Consider the following 21,524-nt stretch of genomic DNA (forward strand, 5'->3'; position numbering starts at 1 on the left):
GCAATAAGTACTGACTACCTCTAGGGTGCAACATTTCCACATAGACAATGACTTTCCAGATCTGCTGTAATAATTAATTTCACTCTTTACAACTCTGATCTGAAGTTGTCAATCTGAGCAGGGCCATGTGTAAAATACTGATGTAGTGTGCCTTTGTGTGAGTGGCTCCTTGACCTGAAATCTCCACATACTATTACAGGCCTTTGTGTTAACTGGTGCTTTGCTGCTGTGGCTGCTGTTAAATGCAGTCACAGTTGGTTTGGCAACTGTTATCATCACGCACAGTGTGGCACTGCGGAGCTCTGATGGATAGTCGTGTGTGACTGAGATCTCCAGTGACTCATGCAGAGACTTTACAAGCATCAGTAGAGAGAGAAAGACAGACAGAAATAGGATTAAAACCTTGCAGAGCTGTTTCCATTGTGCTCTCTCCTCGCCTTCTCCGGCTGGGTTACAGTGATCCGATGGTGTCTGTTTGCAGTTACAATGATGCATTTTATTCATTTAACACTATTATTAATAATGTTCCCAAGTGCTTTACAAAAACAAATATGCTTCCAGCACGAGACAGCTGCATATGTAGCCTAAAGACTGGAAAATGCAGATTTTATCAATATTTAATGTGTATGCGGCTGCAGATCTATCTTAGACTTACAACTCTCATTATATTTTTGGATGTATTTTAGTAACCTAATCACAACATAAGAAGATATTCAGATTATTTGCTAAAGTAAAAGTGGCAATAACACACTATAAAAATACTCCATTAGTCTATAGGTAAAAGTCCCACATTCAAAAATGTGCTAACGTAAAAATACAAAAGTATAAGCAAAATGTACATATCAAATGCAGTAGAATGGCTCTTCTCAGTGTTACTGGATCATTGAAATGATGTAAGCAGACACTTTAATGTTGTGAGTGGTGGAAGAAGTAGAAGTGAAAGTCGTTTTGTGTCTCTTTGAGGTCACATTACATCTCTTTGCAGTTGTTTATCTGGCTCCTCAACATTAAATGTTAATTGTCATAGTGTAGGCTACTGTAACTGGGCCCCCTTGACCTCTTAGGCCCCTGGGCCTGTGTCCAGCTGGTCCTTTCAATAATCTGTTCATGCTCACAACTCATAGACATCTATGAAGGAGCTTCAACCAGACACTGCTTTTTGTAAGGAGTCACAATAAACCACTGGTTTAAACTCAACAATGCGGTGTATTTTAAAGTCAAGAGTAATGGAGTAAAACAATTTCCAAGCCATTGTCCTCACAGGTTTACGCATGGGCCTACTGATGACATTTCACTGAGGTTTTTTGTCTTCAATAGAAAACCACACGCACTGCAAACAATGCGGGTGTTTTGAATGTTGTCAGTGTTTTGCGTGTTGTCTTCTTGATTGGTGCGCTCATCCGTCAGCTGTAGCGCAGAATATGCGCAGAAGCAGCCGCCGCTCTCTGTCAGCGCGCTCTGCTCACCAAGCCCCCCCTCCTCTCCCCTCCCCTCCACCTCCTCCTCCTCCTCCTCCTCCTCGACAGCAACGGCCATCTGCCGCCTCTTTTTAATTTCAAACCGAGCAGATTGTTTCCCACAGACTTCCAGCTTCACTTGGCACAACCGTGGTAGCGTCTCAGAGAGCGGCAGAGGGAAAGCCCGCTCCTCCTCGCACTGCGCTCAGCCAAGGGGAGCCGGGGACGTTTGCGTGCAGCCCGTCTGCGGAGACAGACTGCGGGCTCATAAAGACGGAGCGGATTTGAATTAAGCACCGGATAACAGACAGCAACCGTGCATCCTTCAGCGAGGGAGGGAGGGAGGAGAGGGAGGCAACTGTTTTGTATCTTGGAAGCCCTGGGTGAGGAGAGGGGGAGGAGGAGCGGAGAATGAGCTATTCTTGTACCAGCAGGGGCAACAGCCAGGACCCATCAAGCACTAAGAAGCCTGCCGGTGATAATCCAGGCAGAGACGCCGGAGGCACAGACAGCAGCGCAGACAGCAGCGGCAGCCCGAAGCAAACGGCGGCGATGAAAGTGAAGAAAGGATGCAACTCGACCGACGTCGGGGTCCCGATGACCACGGAGGAGGACCTGCTCGGCAGCGCGGCGATCACCCCGGAGGATGTTCTGGGCTTGCAGAAGATCACAGAGAGTAAGTTTCCTGCCGCCGCGTCGGTTGTTGAGTGAGGAAGAAGGACAAAGGTGCTAAAATGTCACAGACTCCTTTATGAGTCATGTATCACGTCACTGCCGTGTCCCCTTATTTATGTAATCTATATAGGCCCTATTGAAACACATGGTAATGCATCACTGGAGCCCCCTCTGTGTAAACGTTGCCAGCCTGTCTGCAGATGTGCATGTGCATGAAACCTCCTGTGTTGGCGTCTCAGCAGCCCTGTGACCTGTGGAGGTGAGGAGTCAGCCTGCTAACAGGTTATATTTAGCACACAGTCATGGAGGTGAATGGGCGAAGTGGAGCTTAATAAAACACCCATGTGTGCACTTTGGAGAGGAAAAAACCAGGCGCAGTGAGGTAGCCCCCAGATGCAGATGACAGTTCATTGCTGAGCATGTATGACTTCAGGTTTTATCCTCCACCATCTCTCAGGTCTTCACTTCAGGATGAGTTTGTTTGACTAGAAAGGTGCAAAGTGAGGTGAGGGGGTGAGAGAGGGGTCATGCTTCAAAGCGGCCTGTACGCTCCCTTTGCATAAGTTCATGTCTAGTTCAGAGTGGATGTTTTCACCTGTCTTCACTTTCCTCTTCAAAGAAAGGAGGCATATGTGTTTAAAACCCACACATTTCCTTTTATTTATTTATTTAATCATATATCTAGATTACAGATATCTAAAAGGCCCCTTCCAAATTAGTGGAGATGTTTAGGTTTTCTAGCTGAATTTTGTAGTTTATTCTGCAGCCACTTAACTTTGAATTAAAAAAAAAAAAACCTTAGCAGGTAGGCACCAACAGGAGAGTGAATGTGGTATAATATAAGGAGGAAGTATTCAGAGCTTGTACTGAAGTGAAACTAGCAATAAACAATGTAAAAAATACTTCTAGTAAAAGTCTATATTCAAAATCCTACTGAAGTAAAATATATATCATCAGCAAAAAATTACCATCAAACTATCAAAAGAAAAAGTACCGTTATTCAGAAAAGCAACCCTGTTGAATGGTATATAGCTATATATTATATTATTGCATATTGCTACTGATTACTACTGAAGTGCAAGTACTAGTACCTCAAAAGTACAGTAGCTACTTGAGTAAACGCACTTTCCATCACTGTAATGTGTTATACTTTATGTTAGAGAAAATATTTGCAGATTAAAGATATAACATTCAAAATCTTGGTGTTTTTACCTCTGCTAAGGAGGTCATGTTACGAAACTGATTCGCACTAAACTTGGCAGAGAGATGGGGCATGAGCCAGGGAGGAACCCATTACATTTTGGGTCAGGTCCAGATAATTTAATATGAATTTGTGTTTTTTTCACTGAAGTCTGGTGTATGTTGTTTGACATTGGCCTTGGCAGAGGTCTGCTCTCCCTGAGTACCCTTCTAGTTAAGTACTGCTTTGCTTGTGTTGCTAAGACAACATAGTAATTTCCAAACATTTTGTGTACACCACAATCCAACATTTATGTGTCTCACAAAGTAATGTTTAGTCACTTTGTGTACAGTCAGCTAAGACAAGCAGGGCTGCCTATTCACTGATAAACAATCCATGTTGCAAAGGTCCTTTTCTGCCACTTGTGACATTATGATTATCAGACCTACTGTTGAGAAAAGCTTGAAATAGCTCCTTTTACTTTGCTCATTCTTAATGTCACAGTTTTTTTTTTAAATTTGTCACACCTATAATCTCAAACAAGCCTCTTACAGAGAAACACAGGGAGTGATAGCAGCCAGGAAGCTCTTATGTTCACATCTACAGCTATCACCAACTCAGGTCTTAAAGCAGCAGTTAGCTAACAGGTGGCCGGCAGGGTATTTGACTATTTAAAGGCCGGAAGACTTTACTTACACAACAAGGTTACATACTGAGCGTGATAACATGCAAACACTATGTCGGGTTTTCTTCCAGCTATTTTAAAAAGGGGTTTGGGCTTTTAAAGTTAGCAGCACAAGTTCACATTTTTCTTTAGTTCTGCTTGTGCTGAGAATCATGCACCTTTTCGAGAGCAGCACTGAACACATTTCCACATGTGGCTGTGAGATGCTGTAAGCAAAATCATGACTTCTTGTCCTTTTACTCTCTTGAAATTATTCCCACACAATGAAGTTCGCAATGAAGAGAATACAGGAAGTTAATGTTGTAATAAGGAATGAGATTGTGCTCGTCCAGTCCAACATAATCACAGCTTACACAGAGGAGGAAGAGCTCTGGGAACATCCTTTGGCTCAGCTTGTGCTCTCTCTTTATTTAACGCTCTCTGTGAAGTCTGGCCGTTTCTTTAACTGTGCTTTAACCAGTCAGTTATTAGGAGCAGCTGTATTTTGACTTGTTAGTGAACATGTCTCTTTGTCTGCTGTGGGTGATCCCCGTGTACGAGTCTACGTGATCGTTGTCCGTCTGCGCGGTGACACGTACGGGATCATCCTAATACTTCTGTCTCCCACACTGGACCTCATTATGGTCTTGGAAACTCTTACTTTCCTATCTCGCAGCGTCATCGCTGGAGGCAAGAGGAGGCATGTGTGAATCACCACAGCAACGTGGAGACACGCTTGAATCACTACGGCAACGTGAAGCATCTCCCCTTGGTTACAGCCAGTGGAACGTGCATCTCTGTTCTCCCACACACTTCCTCCTCGACTTTCCTCATTGTGTCTCCTTTCGTCTGGTCTCCTGTTTAACAGTGTAGTCGAGCTATCACTTGATGGGTTACCTGGGCAGGAATTCACATGTGTACATGCACACTCACACTTGCTCGACACCGTCAGGCAGTGAAACAACAACCTGAGCTTTCTGAAGCCCTTGTGTTGTTTTTTTCTGGTTTGTCTGCCACTGTTTTTTCTACTGCTGCGCATTCTCAAGTGGCTGAAATTGATTCCCTCTCTAAGTGGCATGATACACATCTGACAGTACTCCACACAGCTCAGAAAGACTGTTTTTTTGTTTACTCAGCAGACGTTGTTTGAACCTGCTTGGAGCACAGCCGTCTCAGGGGAGGAAACTTCAGTTTGCGTCAGATAAATTCTCAGAAAAGTGACTTTGAAATAGCCTAAATTTCATCCATGTTGATCAAAGAAAGCTGTTGAGATTGATGAAGATTTGCACAGACAGAACAGTTGATTGATCTTAACTGAATCTTTATCTGCTGTGTTTTCTCTGCTGTAAACTGAATATATGTTTAAGACAAAGTAAACATTTCAAAACATCACTGTGAGATCTGGAAAAATGCGATGAGCATTTTCCACAAATGAAATCTTGATATGCGACTATTTGGATGATCGATTCATTGTTGAAGTAATTTTTTGAGCAAAGCTGCTTCTCTTTGTCTTATAGTTAGAGTTGGGGTTTGATAGCATTTCATCAAATCTCAATAAATCCATCATCTAATCTCATTAAGGTTAGCTTTCATCATTTGAAAGTAACTGGAGTCATAAATAACCTTACCTCAAAGATAAGATAAATGAGAAGCCTGCTAACAATACCTGCATGTTTCCAGCATTTGGTCTTTGCTAATAAAAAAAAAATAACAAGAAGAAATAAAAGGTTTCCTAACAGACCTTAACGAATCTGGGTATTTTGCCGACCGGGTACCAGATCCAAAATGGACCCAGCTACTGGAAACCCAACCCTAATTTTAGTAAATTGAATATTTGGGGTTTCATACTGACAGACAAAAAATAGCGTCTGATTTGACCAAACACTTAATCGAATTGATAACGAATAAATGATCAACAATGAAAATAAGCATTAGTTGTAGCTCTACACAGATTTAATTATATCAGACATGAAAAAGTTAAAGTCATAATTAAGTTTTTAAACATGTTTCGACTACTCTGAGAACTGCTGATTTAACTACCAGTTAGTTTTAGCAAGTTAAACATATAGAGTGTAAAGCATCAGATTTGTTGTTATGGTTACTAGAAGTCTTATCCTGAGGTGTTGTGAATGATTATGATAAATAATCGAACAGAAACAGGTATATTCTGTAACCATATGTTTTTCACAGGTGTTTTAACATCACTTAGCTTCTGATGAGAGTCCCAGCTGAAGTAGATGAGCTCATAACCAGAGCTTTGGTCAGTGTTGAGCTAAATTCAGTCTGTCTGAGAAGTCTGTCACGCTCGAGATCATCACCAGCGCTGTGTCACGGCTTTTAATGACATTTCCTCAGTACCTTAAAAAAGATTCAAGTTGGGTGTGAACTGGCCTGTGAGGTCTTGGTGTGAAAGCAAAACAGCCGATGATCTGTGAGAATAAACTCTGTTTTACAACCCACAAGGTCTGCTAGAGCTCGAATAACCCACTTAAGCCTTGCAGCTGGGTTAGCTCGTACTCCTCTAGCGGTGTGCTGGGGCAGATGAGATGCAGCTCCCTGCTCCGCACTGTGAGGCTAAGCGGGGTGGCAGGTGATGAAACCAGGCCAACTTTATTTGCTTGTCATAAATATTACAAGATGACACAGATGGGTCGAAAAGTTCAGGAAGTCCCAACACAGATACCGTTTATCTTTCATTCAAAGACAAAAAAAAAAGAACAACATAGAGTTTCAGAGCCTTTTAGCCCTAATGTGACTCTTTAAACATGACATTTCTTAAGCTGCCTTGACATCTGTCTCATCCTGTCATCTGCAAGCAGCTGCTCACTTCATGCTGACAGTGAACAAAGGCAACTAGTCGTGTGAAATTATGTCTGATTTGTGTTTCAACAGTGATCCTCCGCCAGAGCAGATCTCGGGCTCTCTTCCTTCCCTCATCTCCCCGTCCTGTCTTCTTCTTCTCTTCCCTGTCCCTCACAGTAAAACCATCCCTGTTTTTTGCCATAGCACTGTTGCCATGACGCTGCGGTCATCGTGAGGCAAATTGAGGTCAGTAAGGCAGAGGCTAGATGCGTCACCCCTCTACACCAGAGTGCTGTCAAACTTCATCACAGTTCACACAGAGCTTAGCAGAGGACATTGTTACAAAGCATGTCTGTTTTACACTGAGCTGTGTTTGAGCAGAAAACAAGAAACGTTATCGAAAACACAAGTTCACAGTAAACTGAAAGTTTAAATTCAATACACTGAATTGCACCATGGCATCATGTATTGCCTATACTTATCAAAGTGTAGTTTCTGGACCTTTTTTATGTTAATAATGCTTAAATATAGTGAACTTGCTGCTTGCAAATCAAGAGTTTAGATCAAAAAAATGTAAATTGACTTTGCAAGAGAAGATCTACGTATGTGACTGAAGTCATTTCTAAATAATGGATGCAATATTTTTAGGGTGTTAATTATTATTTTACCTGGTGCTACAACAGGTAGCAACCAGTTGTTTAACTACCCACCATTTAACTGAGAGATGACCAGGGCAATGTGATGTCAGGGATTAATGGCAGTAATAATCATTATTATGATTTTGATTGTGTTTAGTTTGGTTTAAGAGTCAAGTTTCACCTTTTCGTTAAGCCTAGAGATTGGGTTAATACGATTCACCCACAGGGGACCATGAGAGTCTCTACAAAATTTCATGTCAATCAATTGAAGAGTTACTGAGACATTTTTAGTGGACTGAGCAACTGAGCTATGTTGCTAGTGTGGCTACTTTTCTATATCATCAACATGTTGATCCAAAAAATGAATAAAAATTGACAAACAAGGGTGGCCTCTGTGGCTCACCTGGTAGAGCACGGACCATAAGGGCTTAGTCCTGACCGCAGTGGCCCGGGGTTCAAATCTTTCCTGTCTCTCTCTCACTGTACTTATAAAGCAAAGGCATAAAAAGCCAGAGAAAATAATAATAATAAAAAAAAAAAGACAAACAAGCTCCTCCTTTTATGCCTCTGCACTGTCGACAGCCAAAATCAGAGGCATATTGTTTTCAGGTTGTCCATCCGTCTGTCCATACATACGTATGAGAATGGGACCCATTAGGTTTTGGTGATCAAAAGTCAAAGGTCAAGGTCAAGATGACCTCACAAAACATGATTTTGACCTTGTGAAGGCGATATCTCTGTAAGAATTTCTTCAGATTTGGTACAAACATTCACTTGGACTCAGGGACAGACTGATTCAATTTTGGTGGTCAAAGGTCAAAGGTCAGTGTGAAGCTGTGTCAAGACTTCACACAGCAATCATGACAAAATTTCACACTATTGGCTGACTTATCAGAAAGTTGTAAAGTGATGACGACGTGACATTTTAGAGCATCTTCCTCCTGGAATTTGACATACCTCAGTGGAACGGTCATTCAAGAATCGCGAGCACTTCCTCTGTGCCATCCTCGCTGCACACCTACAGCCCTGCCCCCTCTCCACAGTGATTAGTTAGATTTGCCTTCAAACAAGAAACTAAATCAGATTAGTCCATGTGAGCTGTGTTGGGCCTCCCTTCACCCACCGAACTGGTAGATTCCCCCCTTTACCAAAACAGATCAGTGGGGCCATGTTCCTGTCATATATTCATCTCTCTGTTTTATACTAACATCCTGCAAGTGTCAACAGAAAGTGGTGGCGTTTTTTTTCATATTCTGTGGAGCTTGGTTATGATATTGATATGTAAACCAATATTGATATTTGAAGAAAATCAAATCTGATTTTAATTTTTCAGATGATATGTGTATTTTACACATCATATTGTGTTGTCAAAAATGCTGTATTGACTGATTTTTATAAATAAAGTCAAAATACAATCTATATATGCAAACTTCAAATAGTCTTCAGTATAATTTTAAAACATCCGACATACTGATTAAATTAATATTTGCCTTCCTTAATATTTTTCCAGCTGACATTTTTACACCAACTTGTTTATGTTGTATATAAATGATAAATGCTGTCGCAATGCACATATGGTAGTCTTCCGCTTTAACGTCCTGAACCTGTCTTTGATAATGTGTATTTATGGTGTGTGTGTGTGTGTGTGTGTGTGTGTGTGTGTGTGTGTGTGAGTTTGACGACCCTCATCTAGATGCAATGAGAGGAAATCAGCTGTATGTTTGTTCACTTGTGATACTCTTATAGCCCTGATTGCTGCTGTGAGGTGGGCAGGAGACAAAATGTGTGTTTTCCAGGCCATCAGGACAGAGGCTCCATGCCTGAGAAGCGGCAGAGGTCCAGCAGTACAGGAGCTGGCTGTGCATGGTAGAGAAGCCCTCACTGAGCTGAAGGGAAGCTGATTGCTCATGTTGGATAAATAGAGTCGTTCATGCTGTGCCACGGTGGCAAAAATAACCTGCAGCTGAAACAAACCTGAGAGTCGTGGGTGTTAATCACTGTACTGAAACACACAATGGGCTTCATGCAAAAACATACTCCTACTATACTGTAATAACAGAAAACAGGTAGTGGGGACTGAAGTCATTTCTAAATGTTGACTCTAACATTTTTGGTTAATTATCACATTATATGGTGCTACAACAATGAATAAAAGTTTGTTTTGCTTTCAAACTAATCTTTGAACAGATCCTTGTTTAAATATTCTGTGATTTTTGGCTAAAAGTCTTCACCCACACCAGCAGATCTGTCACAGCAGAGCACACCAACACCAGCATGCTAACATGCAAAGATGCTGATGTTTAGCAGGTATCATGTTTACCAGGTTCTCAGTTTCAGCTTTGCACATTAGCACGCTAACATTACAGTTAAGTATACACATGGTGGAACACTAAAGACAGCTGAGGCTGATGAGAATATCTCAGGTACCTGCTAATAAACCAAAGCATTGGAAAAATTGAAATTGAAACGGTGCTAAAAAAGTTGGGATCAGAATTCATCCTGAGAGGGGCATGAAGCTCAAAAATGTCACATGACAAATTTCACACTGCCTCATGTTGTCGAACAGCAGGTGAAAACATGACATGTTTAGCAGTGCTAGTAGTGGTTTTATTGTTCCTGAGAAAATGATAAAGTATATTTATTGTCAATTTTGTGCCATTCACAGAAAAGGAGTGATTTGAGATGAGGTCAGATGCTTCCCAATGAAAAGTGGTTCAAAACTTAAATGGGAGGCAGCCAAAAGGAAGTGAAAGTCACTTCACATGCTGATTAATTTTGTTTCAGTTTAGTTTAAAGATTCATAGTCCCTGACTGTCTAGTGTCTTCACTTTGCACTTCAGTATATACATCTGTAAGAGAACGCATCGTCACCACTGCCATGACTTAAGTCCTGACTCTTCTCAAGTGTAAAACTAGCCCTCTGTGAGCACCGCTCAGGAGCCGCTCATTTCCAACCGTTATCACTGCATGATCGTTTATGTGGCTTTGGTGGTCTGTCGATAAGCTTTTAACCAGGCAGGAACATGCTGTGTATCACAACTGAGCGGACATGAGAGCATGGAGACACAAGTGACAGGAGCTCTGCTGCTGATTTGCTCAGTGACGATGAAGATTTGCTTAAAGCTGAAAGATTTATTCTTAAATGTTTGTTTCTACAAACTGAGCACCTGTAATTCTTCACTCAAAATAATGTCTTTCTTCTTGTGGAGGAACAAGACTATTTGTAAATGACTGGCACACATCTCTCGTTCATGCCAGTTAAAAACATATTCAGTGGTACCATCTCTTAGTGAAATCAGATTCCAGATTAATCTTAGAGGATTACAGGTTAAAAATGTTGTCATGACTTGTTGTCACATGACCAACCGTGACACATGACACATGCTATATTGTATTTTTTAAAGTTTTTACACAAACGTTTGTATTATTGTTTGTTATTCCAGGTTTCAAACTTTTTTGCCTTTAATAGACAAAAAAAAAAAAAGTTTAAATGAGCTAATATCAATTTAACTAGCAGATAATTGTATTTACATAGCAAAGCAATTAATGAACCTAGAGTTTAATTGAACTGAACTGTAGTAACTGTGGAAACTTCCACCGAGGATGGATCCACCAATCCGCAGCTCAAGCGGGATGGACTGAACTAGATCCCATTATCAGTGTCAGCTATAATTTTTGCCAGCGTGCATGTTGTGTTAATAAGCCTTTAATATGGTTTCATGTGGCAGTGATCTTAAACCCTGTCACTGGAAGGTTCCTAAGATCTGTCCTGTCCTGTCCCGGCGTTATCTGGGCGAATCGCTAAAACGAGCTCAGAACTGTTTATTTTGGCTGAATCTAGGTCATGTGATGCAGAACGTGTTGAACTGTGGACCTGACCCAGTCTGGCTGTAAACTGGTGATTTCTGCCGCATCTGCAGTGACTACACAACAGGGACATCAGCCCAAAGATGACAAGAAAAAAGCATGATTGAAAGAACTGAAAACACATCATTTTTGTCATCATGTGTGGTTTAGAGTTTGTCTGTTAATAGACCACCCTGCAGTAGGTTGTAGGTTTGTAGGTTGTGTTAAAGTTTCCCTTCACTCGAAAAAGGTTTTTACTTTTTGTTACTTCCCTTGTTGGTATTTCAGCTTCACTTTGCAGAGTTTGACAGGAAAAGTCTGTTTTCACATTTGTCTTCTGAAGAGTGAAAGTTTCTCTGTGCCCACCTTAAATCTAATTCATTCTAACATAGCTAGTTTGGAGACCAGTCATGGTCAAATAGCAGCTGTTAAACTTCTGAAACCCCAAATATTTACATATTCATATGTTCAGTATTTTCCATGAATGTAATTAAGAAGTTAATTGAACCTTTTTTTGTGGAAAAACCTTCTCAGACACAAAGTAGAGTATTACATGTATCAAGTCTTTAAAATTATACTCAAAAGCAACCAGAGTATCTGTTTCCGAAGCAGCCGAACAAACATGTTGTGTAAATAAGTAAGTCAGTCAATATTTGGCCTTCTTGAATCATGTGACCACAGTGTGATATCAGGCTCCAAACACATGTCTTTTATAACTGCCTCACACTGAAAGACACCCATGTTTTGTCATTTTAATGCTTTTAATGTGAAGCAGGAGTAGGAAATGTTCAGCTTGCATCAGCAGATACTTAATATAGCTCTGGCTATAGGAGAGTGAGACAGTGATGACGTCCATACCTCCAGAAAACAGTAGAGTAGGAGTGTTTAGTTCTCGCACATCGAAAAGTCTTATAAACAAGTGCAACTCATAAGAACTTTGACAGTAAAATATGTGAAACTTATTAATTTTATCTAATGAAGGTCTGAGGAACAATGTAAATACTAATATTTTATAGGATATTTTAGGTCTTTACATCTGTAAAAAAAAATAAAAAATAAAAAAAAACCTCACAGAAATAATTCGTTTTTTACTATCACACTAGAATATAAATTTAAAAGTCAGACAGAGTAATACTATTGTGTTATTTTCATCCATGTGTGCAGAGAGCCACAAAAATATCACCAGAATAAAATGTAATATAAGTTGTTATTATAATTGGTGGATGTAATATGGGAGGTCGATTAGGACAAGAAGTCTGAAGTTTTTTATTTTTGACACTGATGTTGAAGTTTGAAGAAGTGGTTTGTAGATGAACTTCCTGTTTCCACCAGAGTTTGGGTGCTGAGTTAACACTTGCAGCTCAGCTCTGACTGTTAATAGTCCACTTAATGTGTTGCATAACTCAGACACTTCACTGCACCGCCCTTCCTCCTCATGATGGTTTCAAACCAAAATTTGTCCACACAGCTGCAGAAAGACATGCACACACACACACACACACACACACACACACACACACACACAGACTCTGAGCCATCTGAGGATAACTTGCTGCTAGAAGCCAGTTTATCACTGTCAGCTTTCCTTCTAAGCTGCAATAGCAAACACCTCCAGACAGAGCATGTCCCAAGTGTTGTGTGTGTGTGTGTGTGTGTGTGTGTGTGTGTGTGTGTGTGTGTGTGTGTGTGTGTGTGTGACTTGAGGTAACAGACTGCATGTCATTTACTACAAACACCCTGGGTTTTTTGAGGTGAAGTGAGAGCACGCACACACACACACACACACACACACACGTGTACACACTAACACCACATAACAAACTCATTGTCTCTTATTCAAACTCAGTGGGCTCATGGGACTTCATTAAGAGGCTCAAAAGTAACAATTAGCACTAGGTTAGCAAAAGGATGAGGACAACACCAGCTGTGGTTCAGCATATAACACACATGCAGTCACGCCCTCTACACACACACACACACATCCGTGCACAACTGTTTATTAAAGATCCCAGTCCTTGCAAGCACAGATATTGTATGGTATAAATTAAAATGATGTAGCTGCTGAGGGTTGTTTGTCTGTGTGTTTGGTTTGTGTGGGCGATGGCTGTGCGAATCCTCAGGTGTTGCACGGCCAGTAAACGGAGCGACGTATCCAAAGCTGCTGTGTTTAGAAGAGCATTCAGACTGACAGAGGAGCAAAGGCATCACAGGGTCACAACGAATCAGATCAGCGCTGTCAGGAACACTCACGCTATACAGTAAATGGAGTTGACAACATACTGTGACTTCAGGGTATGGTTCTTCTTCTGGGATGCTCCAGCCTGAATACATAAACATGAAAAACAACATGCAGGGAGCATTGCGAGTGATCCTCCTGGGGGTGTTAATGTAGAAATCAACACTATCCAGGAAGCAAAAACCAGCAGAGCCAAGGCCGATGGAGGCTGAGGTCTCAGTCAGGCTCAGGCTCCAGCTTGGTACCACTGGGACTAAAAACACCTTCATCCTGAATGGGCCTAACCTACATATTGTCTCCTTTACATTTCACATTTAGGAACACTGGATATATGACATAACTGAAATGTTTGCTCATATCAAATCATTTTCCTTTTGGCTGCCAGAGAGAGTTGGCCACTTAGGGGCAGCGGGAGCAAGTTTTGACCTTTTAAACTTTTAAGTTGAGATTGTCAGCAAACAGTCGCTTTTTTTTTCATACGTCCAGTAGTTATGGCACAAGTTATCGTTCATTTGGAGCAGTGTCTCTGGCCACCTGGTAAATGTAAGTCCAATATTCACTCTGTTTAGCTCTGATTTTGGTCTCCACCAACTCATGAGGGAAATGCCTGGCTCTTTAGCTGCTGAATGCTCCACTATACCATTTAGTTGCTTTAGCAGCTTTAGCGCTGAGCAGATTGTACAGTGGAGCAGCCTTGCTCAGTGAAAAACAATGTTGTGGGTGCGGTGAGAGGGAATTTACAGAAGACCGCTAAACAACAACTTAAAACTCACTATAAACCTGTGTAAATCGAAGGGGAGCTGCAGATTCAGGTGATAATTCTCTGTAGGTTCATCACTATGAACGACCACTTTGGAAGTTTCATCAAAATAAAATCCAATATTAACACTAATACAATCAATTCGGCTCATTTTATAGGAGCTTTACACAGCTTTTTGTAATGGCCACATGTACTGTAATGACATCTGCTCTGGTAACTGTGCTTCTTCTTTGATGGTGTTTTAATGACACACTGCCCAGTCCCACAGTGATTTTATAACACAAACCCCCAAATGTTGTGTATGCATATTTTCTGAGTACACAGAGTTTGAGTTATGAACCTACAGTTTTATGCATCTGGCCCCTGGTACCCTCCAGATGTGTTGTATCAGTGGTTAACTTGATGTTAAACCCTGAATGTCCTATTTGCACATATGAGTGGAAACACCAAAAATTTAAAAAAAACTCTTGAACGATAACAAAAATATTTTACAATGAATTTTGGCTGAGGTGTATTGTTAAAAACTACAATGGAAACAGAATTAGCAAATAAATCATGACGTCATGAAGTCATGAATCAATGGTTTAATCGCACCTGAGTGGAGAATTAGCTTCACCACCTGTTTATCTTGACAAAACAACTCCATTCATTTTCAATTTTCTTTTGCTGAATTTTTTTTTTTTAATTAGGTTAAAATTTGTGTTGGAGTTGGTTGGAAACCCAGCTATTGGCCGCCCTCCAGTGTCTTCCAACACACATCTTCATCTTCTGAAAGACCTGACAACAGTATTCTCAGTTGCGCTGGCCCTTTCAGTGGAAACTTCCTCTATTGTTTTTAGAAAATGTACAATTTAACCTTGACAAAAAATGTCACATTTAATAGGAAAAACCGACATGAAAATCACAACATCCGGAGATATCGTGGTGTCATGTTTTTCAGTGGGAGGCTGCTGCTGTTGAAATGCTACAAAGAGCAGCTGCTGAGATGACTGGTCATCATCATAGCAATTAAATGATCCATCACTGTACTGACTCCACGGTTTTACTGTTGTCTTTTAGCAGACAGATGTGATTAGTTTACTGTCTGCTGACCTGACGCACTGTCTGTGTGTGTGTGTGTGTGTGTGTCCATCAGGAGAAACAACAGAACGCGCAGAGACAGCTAATAAATGGACGTGGCACATAATCACACACGTTCACTGATCCTTTAAACTCACAGCGTGACTCTGTCTGTTTCTCTCGCGGCTGTGCAGCGATCCACTCTCAAATCCCTGAAACAATGTCATCTCAAATTCACTTTTTGATTTACTCGAGCTTTGTGGCTGCGGTTGTGAGGGGGGCGGGCGGGCCTCAGTGGAGACGATGGAGAGATGTTGTAGTTACACCTCCCGGCCAGTGGTTTCACCGGATCAGGCAGGAAGCAGGAAGTGTCTGCTCTGCTGGGGAACGCTAATAAGCAGTGACACTGCCTGGTGAGGGCAGGAAGGATTAGAGGAACAAAAATAACTCGCTTCTCTTTCTTACTGTGTGCGTGCATGTGTGTGTGTTGTTGTTGTCACTGTGAAGAAAATGGCTCCTTTAACACAGTTTCTGATGTAAAAATGTCACTTAAAATGGTCAGAGTGAGCTTTTTAATACATTAGTCAACAGTCCACAAGTTGAGAATGATTTAAAACCACAGTAAACAGAATTAATAATATTATTTTAATATATTGTTCATTGCTGTGTGGTATTTTCTATTTCAGTTCTGGGTATGTGAATGTTGAAGCACATAATGACATCTGTGACGTCAGTATAACCACTGTTCAGAGTGTTTATTTTCTCGCTGGTGTGATCCACTCTCAGTATTGTCATCTGTTCACAGAGAGGATTGAATGCAAAGCAGCTCTTGAGATTATAGCTTCCTGCAACTAGTGCTTAATAAGAGAATTCATTTTCTTTGCAACGGTTCACTTTTGCTTTTCTCAACATTACACCAGGTCTTTGTTTATTTTCACAATTTCAGTTAACTAACTTTGAACTTTTCAAAGTATATTCAGTGAAAAAGAAAATACACATATTTAGTTGCTGGAAATTTAGGTTTCGGGTGGGGATTTGCTTGAACATTCTCACCTTAGAATTACAGGATACCATAGCACTATAAACATGTTTTAAACATTTTCCTATTTAACATAATAATCCAAACTGCTCAATGTACCAGTGTTATAATAAACAACTTTATCCTAAATGAAATATATTCTAAATATTCCTAAATGAGGTCAGGAAATCAGATCAAAGAATAAGTTAAAAAAATGTCTCAAAAAAATTTGAGATCTGATACCTGCTTCCCAGTTATATGACTTATTGATGGGGAAATAAAGGTGCAGTACTCAGTGTGTTTTTATAAAAAGTGCATTTAATTTCATACGCGTCCTACTTGCTTCTAGAACCTCGTGTCTAATCTGAAATGCTCCGTCTTCTTTCTCTCTCTCTTTCTGTCAGATTATCTGTGCAGCCCGGACGAGAACATTTACAACATCGACTTCACCAGGTTCAAGATCAGAGACATGGAAACCGGCACAGTGCTGTTTGAAATCACCAAACCTCCATCCACAGGTGAGTCCCTGAACATTCCTATGGGCCTGTTTCATGTAACCTTTATTTACCATGACAATATTTGCAGTGAACACATAATGCAGTGGCTTCGTGCACGTAGGCTGCTCATATCCACTAAACATAAACAATGAAACTGCAGATGCATCCATGTAAAATGCACACTGATGACTATTCTTCTTGAGATTCATTATTATTATTTTCATAAAGTAATTAATTGTCAGCGCTATAAGATATATTGAAATATATAATATAGATATATTGAAAGAAAATTACAGAAAATACACCAGACTCTGGATATTTGATCTTGTTATCTCCTTACTTGCCTGAGAACCATCATGTTTATAAGTTTACCTCAGGAGCAAGGTAACCTGGTGATAGTTGTCAGTACATCCAAGCACACATTGCAAACAGGAACTGCTCATAGCTAATTCGGCATATTTATAATGCTTCCAATTTGCCAAAATGTAAACAAACATAGGCTAAAAAAAACAGGATCAAAGTTGTAGCAAGAGGGCTATGTGTAGGTGGTCTGTTATCCCATATACAATGTTTGCTTCTGTTTAAAAAAAAAAACAAATTGGTGCTTTTTCTGTGCCAGACAAATACATATTTTTTACTACTTGGCTGTTGACATGAACTGGAAAATACACCTGCTACTTATTCTGCTTTCCTGGGGTGTTTTATATTGTTTTTGTTGTGATATGTTTGTGTTCATTCTACCTGAGAAAACCGATGGAAAATTTCCATGTGTGAAAATATTTATTTCATTTCATTCTGTTGTGATCCACATGAATTTATCCACACCTCAGATAAAGCAGGGGAGAAGAGGGATATCGACCCAAACGCTGGGCGGTTCGTCCGTTACCAGTTCACCCCGGCTTTCCTCCGGCTGCGGCAAGTTGGAGCCACGTAAGTGAGATCGTGTGTGGATCTTTATTTACAAGGACGCAGTTACCAACAGAAAAATCGCAGCGTCCTCCGCCACTCTCTTTGTGTTCCTGCCTTTGATTTCTCTCGCCTCATTCACCTTTCTCTGTCTGTCTGTCTGTCTGTCTGTCTTCATCTGTGCAGCGTTGAGTTCACGGTCGGAGACATGCCCATAGAAAACTTCAGGATGATCGAGAGACATTATTTTAGAGAGAAGCTGCTCAAGAGTTTTGACTTTGAGTTCGGCTTCTGCATGCCCAGCAGCAAGAACACCTGCGAACACATCTACGAATTCCCACCTCTGTCTGAGGACATCAGTAAGTCTGTGTTTGGAGGATCTGTGGTTCAGGCAGCATCTTTATATACTGTCACGCTGTGGGACTAACTCTCTCGCTGTCTGTGCTCATCTACATTTATGTTGATATACCATCACATTTTTATGAACTTGTCTGAAAAATCTCAAAGTCTTGATACAGAGCATCTTTTAAAAGAACATATTTCATTTGTTTTCCTGCAGTATTAGCTCTGCAAACCAAAGCCTATTGATGTTTTCTATGGTTGTGTTTAGGCACAATACTTTTATAATGTTAGGATCTTGTCTTAAATATTGAAAAAGTCAACATTGAATTAAAGTGCAAGACAAGATGTGTTAACTTTATCCATATTAAATCAAAACCACAATCTTCTCTCAACCTTAAACAAAGTCATTTTTGTCGCCTAAACTACACATGGGCTAACTTGTGTGTAAGTCCTGAACCTTGGACGCCCAACGTCCACCCAGACCACCTCTCTGCAACTTGCAAAAAATGTTTCCACTGAAGTTATCCATCCAGCAATTATGTATTATATTATATATATTATATATATATTATATATTATATTTACCTCAAAACATACAGTCAGTGGTCAGTTTATTATGTACACACAGCTAAAAGAAATATATACCTCAGTCCTGCAATAAATCCTACTTTCATGAAGGTTATAATATTCAGTTTTTGGTGACACTGTTTCAGAGAGGTGTTGACACTGTGTGATCATTATGGAGGCTGCAGTTGGTGGAGCTTTTTAGCTGTATTGCATTAAGCCTATTATTTAGCTTATTCCCATTAATGTACAATGAGATGGACACAATAATAAAAGTCCCTGTATTAATGATCACGGGGACCCTCCTCAGATTAATCAAAGTTTTCTAACAGCTGTGATTTTTTTGTGTGTGCTCACAGTCAGAGAGATGGTCCTGCACCCGTATGAGACACAGTCCGACAGCTTCTACTTTGTGGACAATAAGCTGGTGATGCACAACAAGGCAGACTACTCGTACAACGGCGGGACGTAGAGATGACTCCCCAGCACGAGAGACAGGTGGATGTACAGACTGACCTGAGGGACGATCAGAGTACACTGGTGGGGTTAACGTCCTGTCAATCCAGTAATCTCTCTCTCTCTTTCTCTCTCTGTCTCTCTTTCTCTCTTTCTCTATCTCCTTCTCCCGCTGAGAGAATGCCATCCAGAAAACACCCATACAGATGTGTCAGTTACAATCTGTGTGTGTGTCTGTGTGTGCGAGTTTGTCAAAGCCTAAAAAGAAGCCACATTTGCACAAACACACACACGGACACACGTGGTTCACAGCTCGATGTGGCGTCGCTGTAACAAAGTGTGTTTGTAACAGATAAACCAGCAAGTGGGCAAGTTTTTGGCTTTCGCTCTCTCGCCACGTCATGAAGTGAAAAAAGAAAAAAAAAACTCTGTATCTTCAAATATTGATAGAAATTATTTTTTTTCCATTCCTGTACATGTTAGGAACAGAACTTGCATCTAAAAACATGTGTTTTTAGGACCAGTGTGTAGGATTTAGTGACATCTAGTGGTGAGGTTTTAGATTGCAACCAGCTGAATACCCCTCCCCTCACCCCTCACTGTCCATGTGTGTAGCCTACGGTGGCCTTCAGGTGATGAAAGATGGTCCTAATCACAGCCAGTGTTTGGTTTGTCCATTCTGAACTACTGTAGAAACATGGTCGGCAACATGGAGGAGGACCCGCTCCCTATGAAGATATGAAGGGCTCATTCTAAGATAACGAAAACAGTGATTCTTAGTTTCAGGTAAATTTTCACTAATGAAAATATAATTATGAACATTTTCTTCCATTTCTGCCAATAGATCCTGATAAATCCTACACACCGGTTTCCCCAAAAATAACAGTTCTTGGGAAATTATTTCTCAGATTCAGTGAGTGTGTATGTGTGTGTGTGTGTGTGTGTGTGTGTGTGTGTGTGTGTGTGTGTGTGTGTGTGTGTACTCTTGCTTTTTGGAATGTGTGTGTTTCTGTACTTTGTATGATTGTCTGTACTGTGTGTGTGTCTAAGTGTGTCAGTTTGACGCATGATTACTGGTCTGGTAGAAATATATGAATTTAAATGTCAGTAATGTGGTCATCTGGTTTAAAAAGGTCAAATAGATTTTCCAGAACCCGTTAGTACATTTTCTACACAGTAGACAATAGTTAGTCATTATGAATTTATCAGACCTATTTCCTGTCTCCTAATTCTTTTGTTCCATATTTATTTCCCGAGCTGTGTGACCTGTATTAACTTTAGGGCGTATGCGTTTGTTGTCTTTGCTCAAAGCACAACATCTCTTCAAAGACAACAATGAGGAAACAGAAATCTGATCCGACCATAAACGTACTTTGTTATCTGTGTATTAACTGTAATTTTCCAGCCTCATGTTGTTTTGTTTAGGTGATAAAGAAGTTGTTATGATCTTTGTTAAGTTGCACCCTATTTGTCCATGTTAAGGTTTTACTGTTTGCGAACTCTTCTTGACAGAAGAAATGGAAATCTTGGAAGAAGATTTGGGAATGTAGCAGAAGTCTTTTAAAGAACAAATCGTCCTCAAATCATCTTATATTTCTTGTTTTTGTGCCGTTTCTCTGTTACCTGATTTCTGCCTCTCGTACATTTCTATCTCATCATTTTCATTCTCAAACATCGCAGTCAGTTAGGACCTGAGCGTGTCGATCTGTTGTTATTCGAGGGCATTTACCACACAGATCACACAGAACACCAGTAACTGAACTGTCTTCAGATGCCTCTAAATTGTAATATGCACACTTGGCTTTCTCTCCGTGCTGTGGCACAACCTGACTCAAACAGTATCCAAATAATTCTCTGTCTTATTCCCAGCATTTCTGCACATGCTGTCTGATTTGATGCACTGAACTGGTTTGTGTTTCTGTGTTTGACTTAAATGATTCTACTTAAATAGCAGTAAACTCCACCCGTCTGTTACAGCGAGTGCAAATCATTTGCAAAAAATATCTGTGATGAAAGGAAATTACTTGAATGCACCTGTTTGATTCAGATTGTCACTTGAAGTGGTTAAAGCCTGAATGACTCTGGGTTTTTTGGGGGGGCCTGTACAAGTTTCTGATTGTGAGTTAAAGGGGATAAAAGTTGAAAGAGAATATTAGCAAATGTGCTAAAAGTCGTAAGAGGGGAGTCAGATCGGCTCAGATTGACTTGAATGTTATGTCAAAAACGCAACACAGATGTGTAGAGCAGATTTATTTATGATTGATTGTGACTCGTGTACAAATTATTTTAAACTGATGTGAAGTTTTTGACAATTCAAATGTTGGTGTGACTGAACAAAAGTAAAATAAATAAAGATTTATGGGACTTTTTGAAATATCGCAGTGTCTTGACTGTAAATATTGTGGGTGTGGAGTGAGAGAGCAC

The 21,524-nt window shown here is 40.4% G+C and overlaps 1 protein-coding gene across 1 annotated transcript; it reads left to right on the forward strand.

The window, feature by feature from the left end:
• Positions 1–1,498: 1,498 nt before the first annotated feature.
• Positions 1,499–21,476, forward strand: unc119a2 (unc-119 lipid binding chaperone a2). Its single transcript, XM_071505874.1, has 5 exons — positions 1,499–2,133; positions 16,740–16,853; positions 17,663–17,762; positions 17,925–18,097; positions 19,004–21,476. Exons 1-5 carry the CDS (start codon positions 1,869–1,871, stop codon positions 19,114–19,116), a joined length of 765 nt encoding a protein of 254 aa, XP_071361975.1. The 5' UTR covers positions 1,499–1,868; the 3' UTR covers positions 19,117–21,476.
• The last annotated feature ends 48 nt before the right edge of the window (positions 21,477–21,524 follow it).

The sequence above is a fragment of the Trachinotus anak genome, unplaced genomic scaffold (assembly GCF_046630095.1).
Source record: "Trachinotus anak isolate AG129_WGS33_773 ecotype Australia unplaced genomic scaffold, CSIRO_AGI_Tana_v1 ptg000020l, whole genome shotgun sequence".
NCBI classification, from domain to species: domain Eukaryota; kingdom Metazoa; phylum Chordata; class Actinopteri; order Carangiformes; family Carangidae; genus Trachinotus; species Trachinotus anak.